Source organism: Austrofundulus limnaeus, unplaced genomic scaffold (genome assembly GCF_001266775.1).
Source record: "Austrofundulus limnaeus strain Quisiro unplaced genomic scaffold, Austrofundulus_limnaeus-1.0 Scaffold156, whole genome shotgun sequence".
Taxonomy (NCBI): Eukaryota; Metazoa; Chordata; class Actinopteri; order Cyprinodontiformes; family Rivulidae; genus Austrofundulus; species Austrofundulus limnaeus.
This window is the reverse complement of record NW_013952558.1, coordinates 303,891-310,920: the sequence shown is the minus strand read 5'-3', so window position 1 is coordinate 310,920 and position 7,030 is coordinate 303,891. Positions and strand designations below refer to the sequence as shown.

Genomic DNA, 7,030 nt, shown 5'->3' with positions numbered 1-7,030 from the left:
TTGAAAGATCAAAGTCTTTATTTTCTCCAGAGAAGGCTGGGATGTAAAGGAAACAAACAATGCATCTCCCAAATGAAACATTTGTACCAGATGAGGAAAGATGAGTGTGCCATGTGCTCTCTAACTGTAATAACAGTCCATGTCCTGCAGTCTCAGCAGCAAGAAGGGCCTTTCAGAGTTTAGTGCAGTTTTCCCCTCATGACATCAAAACATGGCAGGATGAGCGTGTGGACAAAGCTTTATCTAAGGCTCGAAACAGAAGCTGTGTTGATAAAGATCACAGTGGATAAGGAATGCATATGGGTAAGGTTGGCTGGGTGCAGCAGGAAATGAAGGTTCATACACCTCCCTGCCATCACTATTGGAAAGACAGAAAACTGATGCTAAAATAAATCCCAGCTTCAGAATGATAGATGGAATGGACCACAGAATGACTCAACCTGATTTTGACTCTCTCATCACATTAGCTTTTATACATGCATCCCATTCTGGATGAGCAGTGCATTACACAAAAGTACAAGGGAGAGGGGGAATACTGCTTTTACACTATACAGTTTCTAAAATATATACAGAGTAAAATAAGTTACGCTTCCATAATGAGCTGTAGCTAGTCTGCACTCATGTGCAATTAAATGCATTTGTGTGTGAGCGTTTAACAGATCTCCCAACATTTATCACACAGTCAAGAGTCTAAAGGCATCTACTTGTTTGGTTAAAGAGTGACTTATGAGCTGTAGAAGAGGACTCTTCTCTCAAAGCAATCAGATTTATCTTTATACACTCCCTGAAGGCAAGAGTCCTCTTTACATGTTAAATATCCTAACATTTACAACCTAAGATGTTAGCTCTAATAAAAATACATTTCTCCAAAAAAATATTTTCGCGATGCTTCTCTCTTTCAAGCATGCATTTGAAAATGTTCTTTTAAACATGATTTCTCTGTATTGGCTTATGAATCTTGGTGTAACCTCACACATACGACTGCCGTGCATGCTTAACACCAACTCACAAGTCAGGACCCCGAGGGGACAAATTAACTAAAATAAATGAAAAATAAAAGTTGTCCCACTACGTCCTGTTTCTCCTCCTCCTCAGACACACCGTCACACGACTTATTGCAGCTGAATTTTACAGGTTGGCTTAGTCTGGGAAAACATATTAACATTCATACAGGTAATAATATAGAGTCACAGTTATTCCCACGCATCCTTTAGCCCTTTGTATGGAGTCTCTCCTGTCCTCATGAGACCCCCTACCCTCTACAGCTGACTGACGCCTGTGTACAGGACAGGTGGTCTTTCTGTCCACTTTGGTCCAGTCTGCAGCATCACAGGCTCACAATCCAGTGCTGACCATGGTGCTGTGGGTCTGGCAGGCCTGGGCCTGACTCAGAGCCTCACGGATCTGCAGGTTGAGCTCCATGAGGCGGCTGCTTGCCTGAGACAGGTCCCTGCTGGGACCCACCACCGCCAGGCAGCCCGTCTGGCCCAGAGTTTGGTGGCGGAAGTAGATGTGCAGAAGGGTGTGAACGGCGTTATCCGTCTCATTGCCAAAGATGTCGTTAGGCCACAAGGACCTAAAGATGAAGCAAAGAATAGGAAAACAGTAATAAAGTTATTTATTTTTTAACCGGTAAGAACTAAATACTTTAGAATTTGTTTAGTTTTATCCTGGTGAATCTCCATAATCCAGGTGAAAAACAAGTTGAGTCAGGTCCTCTGGACGGGTTCTTCTTTGTTGAAAAAAAATGTTTTGTTTGAACCGCCCGTCACACACTATCAGATTTTGCTGATAAAAATAATTTTAAAAGCTCTTTTTATAATGGTTCTGTGTAGACTGAAAACAAGGCGTTTCTCCTGTCTGATTACAGTTTCAAGGACCACACTCATGTGTTGTGGGACTGCCTATTATTGATTTATCTCTGGCAGGAAGTTCAGAAAGAAATTTTAAAAATGTTTAAATTTACATTACTGCTGAACCCACTGTGTTATATATTGGGTTTGACCCAGGAGGAAATATCGGGGAAAGGAAAGTCCAGTTCATTGATCTATATTACTGGATTGGACATGGCCTATAGCTGCTATAGATAGCGACGTGCCATCATAGGAGCCATTGCTATGCATTGAGTCATGTCAACAAAACGGTAGAGTTTCAATGCAGGATGTGCGTCAATCTGTCACAAATATATTCATACCACCCTCAATTCTTATCCAATTTCTATAAAATATGGCTTAAATTCAAGCTGAGAAAATTGCCTATGTTGTGATATGTAAAAAATATGTATTTGCTCAAGAGATAAATCTATAAGCAGTCTGGGAACTTTTTATTATAGGTTTTTGCTAACATATTTACAGTAGAAGCTCCTTTCTGTCACATAGACAATTTTGCTGTTCCAACAAATTATTAGATTTTATATATTATTATATATTGATCAATGGTCCAGTTATTACAGATTCTTCTAGTGTTGCGAGGGAAATGAAGAGTCTATGTCTCCCACCCTTCAACAATGGCAAGAAACACTGAAAGATGTGTTTATATTGAAAAAGATAACAGCAAAACTTCATGTAAAAATAGACTTTTTTTGTGTTTATGGGTGCAGCTATTTCCCATTTTGGATGACCACACCAGTGAAAGAAGCTGTGTCAGCCCCCTCTGTGTTTCTATTTTAATGGAAGGCACTGGATGGGTGCGCCTATCTTTTATATACTTTTATGTGAGCCCACGGGGACCTTTCTGAGAAATGTTATTTGCTGAAGTGGACTTTAAATGTCTGCTGAGACACTAGCACTTTTTGTGTGTAGTATGTGTCTGTACGTATACCGTATTTATTCATGTATAATACGATCTCATGTATAATACGACCCCGCCTTTTTTGAGCTTAAAAAGCATAAAAAWTTTKATCCTCAAACTWCCTCCAATTTCATACAGACTTCAAGATTTTTCAGCCTTTGCAGTCTTTATACACTCACCGGCCACTTTATTAGGTACACCACGCTAGTAACGGGTTGGACCCCCTTTTGCCTTCAGAACTGCCTCAATTCTTCGTGGCATAGATTCAACAAGGTGCTGGAAGCATTCCTCAGAGATTTTGGTCCATATTGACATGATGGCATCACACAGTTGCCGCAGATTTGTCGGCTGCACATCCATGATGCGAATCTCCCGTTCCACCACATCCCAAAGATGCTCTATTGGATTGAGATCTGGTGACTGTGGAGGCCATTTGAGTACAGTGAACTCATTGTCATGTTCAAGAAACCAGTCTGAGATGATTCCAGCTTTATGACATGGCGCATTATCCTGCTGAAAGTAGCCATCAGATGTTGGGTACATTGTGGTCATAAAGGGATGGACATGGTCAGCAACAATACTCAGGTAGGCTGTGGCGTTGCAACGATGCTCAATTGGTACCAAGGGGCCCAAAGAGTGCCAAGAAAAGATTCCCCACACCATGACACCACCASCAGCAGCCTGAACCGTTGATACAAGGCAGGATGGATCCATGCTTTCATGTTGTTGACGCCAAATTCTGACCCTACCATCCGAATGTCGCAGCAGAAATCGAGACTCATCAGACCAGGCAACGTTTTTCCAATCTTCTCTTGTCCAATTTCGATGAGCTTGTGCAAATTGTAGCCTCAGTTTCCTGTTCTTAGCTGAAAGGAGTGGRACCCGGTGTGGTCTTCTGCTGCTGAAGCCCATCTGCCTCAAAGTTCGACGTACTGTGCGTTCAGAGATGCTCTTCTGCCTACCTCGGTTGTAACGGGTGTTTATTTGAGTCACTGTTGCCTTTCTATCAGCTCGAACCAGTCTGCCCATTCTCCTCTGACCTCTGGCATCAACAAAGCATTTCCGCCCACAGGACTGCRGCTCACTGGATGTTTTTTCTTTTTCGGACCATTCTCTGTAAACCCTAGAGATGGTTGTGCGTGAAAATCCCAGTAGATCAGCAGTTTCTGAAATACTCAGACCAGCCCTTCTGGCACCAACAACCATGCCACGTTCAAAGGCACTCAAATCACCTTTCTTCCCCATACTGATGCTCGGTTTGAACTGCAGGAGATTGTTTTGACCATGTCTACATGCCTAAATGCACTGAGTTGCCGCCATGTGATTGGCTGATTAGAAATTAAGTGTTAACGAGCAGTTGGACAGGTGTACCTAATAAAGTGGCCGGTGAGTGTACATATCAGTAAAATGATCATTGGACTGTTCATTTTATTTTAACAACATATGTACTAAAAGGTATTTTGACAACAAATATATATCAGCTGTAGCAGCATCATATGAATTCTGGCATTTTACACATAGTCCACCAGGAGGCGCCAACACAAAAGTCAGAGACTTCACATGAGATTTGGACCDTCTTGTGYGGGAAAAGCAGATTTCTTCCTACTCGCGAGCACCCCCTTTGGTGGGGAAACGTTTTTCAGGGATACAAACTTTTTCAGAACACCGGTAGACGGCAGCCATTACAGACGAATGTGTTTGTTGTTGTTCCAGGAGCGGTCCGGTTACACACTAATGTCTTTAATTCGTTATCATTACTGAGCTGCAGGACAGCTTTCCCCKACTTTTTTCCACATCATGTCTCCTGCCTGGATCTGTTCTCTCTCTCTGSAGCACGGAGGAGTGTCAGAGGTGAGCTCGTTTCAACTGCTTTTTATGACGCGGTCTCATTTACGAACTCAGGKATTTTTCCAATATTTCAGTTAAAATACATAAGTAAAAATATTTATCCGAGTATAATACTACCCCCCAACTTTAAGGATGATTTTTATGGATTAAATTTCACGTATTATACTTAAATAAATACGGTATATGTTGGGTTCATGAATATGCATATTCTTAAATAAAGAATGTTAAAAAAAAGAAACTGAGCAGCCTGTTTAGAGCAGGTGGATATTGTTTTTCTGTGTTGATCTCACTTTATTCTGATTCTGTTGCCTTTATTCTTGAACCATGTGAGAAACAAACTGTATCAGAAAACATTTCAGAAGAATCTTTAGCAAAGTTAATAAAGTTGTGTTGTGTTTAACGTGGATGCTCTAACTCGAAGCACTATAATCTTTTCTGTTGGATAGTTAAATTCAGCGTTTTACATGTCATTTGTTTTTACTCAAGTCACTTTTAAGTAACGTTTCTTTCATATAAGAACAATTCTGTCAGAAAAAATACACAAATCAAAGTAAAACTCAGGTATAGATGGTTTCAGACTGAACTGTTGTGTTGCCTTCACTAAAAGCAATGTTGTGTTTTTATCTCTGGCAGTAAGATAAAGATCCTAGAGTGCAGAACATTTTATCATAGCAGCTCTTGATTAAAAAAAAGAACCAAAACACACAGCAGTGCCTATTTTCCTTTAGCTGTTGTTGATCTTACCTGAAGATTTTGACTTGTGTGAGGGCAGAGCTGAAGTCTCGAGCTCTCAGAGTTTCAATCAGAGACTGGATCGCCGTCTCTGTGTTGGTCTGGACATTGTCTGGCATACACACATCCTCCTGACCATCATTTCCTGTTTCTGCTGCACTCAGGCAGCTCTCCAGGATACTGAGTTCTTCAGACATGTTGGTTACCTGGGAAACAGACACACAAATATGACTTATCACCGCATCAAAGCACCATTAAAATAAAAAAAGGTAAGCTTTCATGTGCAAATACAAGTGGGAGGTCAGAGCAACAACCTTAAAGTAAGTTGTAACTGAATTAAACTCTATCAGTGAGTAATGGAAGTGATTTAATTTCATCAGGTACCAGAATCTGATTAAATATCAGCTGTACTGCAGCTCAGATAGAGATCTACAGACCAAGGAACAAGTGCTGAGAACTTCTGGCTTTAAAACCAGGCTGCACATCTTCCAGGAAACTGAGCCCTCTAACATCACCACAGTCCAGTGATTGTAGGAAAACAACAGGAAGACATAAAAACAGTAATGCAGAGCATCTGTTCAAGATAAACACACAAAAATTATAGTTTCTAATCCAAACAAAACAATAGAATAAACAGTGTGAAGGTTAGAAATATGGTTCAGAGGAATCACAATGTGACTTTTAGGTGTCTATTCCAGGGCCGGAGTTCTGCCCTCCAACTGGTTCCTTCATCTCTTAAGACCATTCTCCCGTTTGGTATCTACAGYAACGTCAGAATCTTGGCTACAAGCTGGTAAAACCATTTCTATGAACACCCAAGGCAGTTAAAACTACAAGCAGTTGAAGATAAAACTATGAAAGTGAAAATAAAATTGGTTTAAAAATTTGGCAAGTCAGAGATGTTAACATAATATTTGTGTCAAATAGAAGGTATGTGTTCTTTTTGTTTTTGTTGTTTAATTATCACTACTTTTATAGGGTTCTGTATGTTGTAATCATGATTAAATGCAGCAAAACAAACTATATCAAAGGTAACAGATCTTTGTTATACTTGGTTTATTTACATAATGACTTTAATTGCTGGATGTTCGGGCCCTCAGCTGTTGGCCTGCAGAAACTGTGGCCCCTGAAGAAATTTAGTTGAATAGCCCTGATCTATACCAGCTCATAAATACCTTTAACTTGGATCAAGGTTTAAGTCAATATTGTATCAAGCAGAGACTCAGTATGAACCATCCACAAGAACTCATTGAAATACATCCAAGGTGCAGTTTTTTTTTAATTAAATCAGAAACATGTTCTATTTGTTTACATGGAAATTAAACTTGTACTGGAGGTGCATATTTTGTTTGATTTCAACTTCCGTGTTATGTTCTTGTGTCCAGTTTAATGTAGATACAAATTATGGGTTAAACTGAAACTACACAGCTTCTGAGAAACAAGGAGACTGATATTTTTTAATGTGGGCGTTCCTGCCTCCTGCTGGCGCAACATTTTTGTTTGGATCATTTTATTGGAGATATACAGTGGGGAGAACAAGTATTTGATACACTGTTGATTTTTCAGGTTTTCCCACTTGCAAAGCTTGTAGATGACTGTAATTTTTATCATAGGTACTCTTCAACTGTGAGTGATGGAATCTAAAACAAAAATCCAGAAA

The 7,030-nt window shown here is 40.1% G+C and overlaps 1 protein-coding gene across 5 annotated transcripts in view; it reads right to left on the bottom strand.

Annotated features, from left to right (window-relative positions):
- LOC106523421 (protein furry homolog-like) overlaps positions 1–7,030 on the bottom strand; it is a gene marked incomplete at its 5' end in the record, with an annotated part of 58,896 nt that continues 51,866 nt past the window's right edge. For all 5 annotated transcript variants that reach the window (XM_014016822.1, XM_014016824.1, XM_014016825.1 and 2 more), the window contains 2 exon segments: positions 1–1,576; positions 5,383–5,576. In XM_014016822.1, the coding sequence (XP_013872276.1) occupies positions 1,336–1,576; positions 5,383–5,576 (435 nt within the window).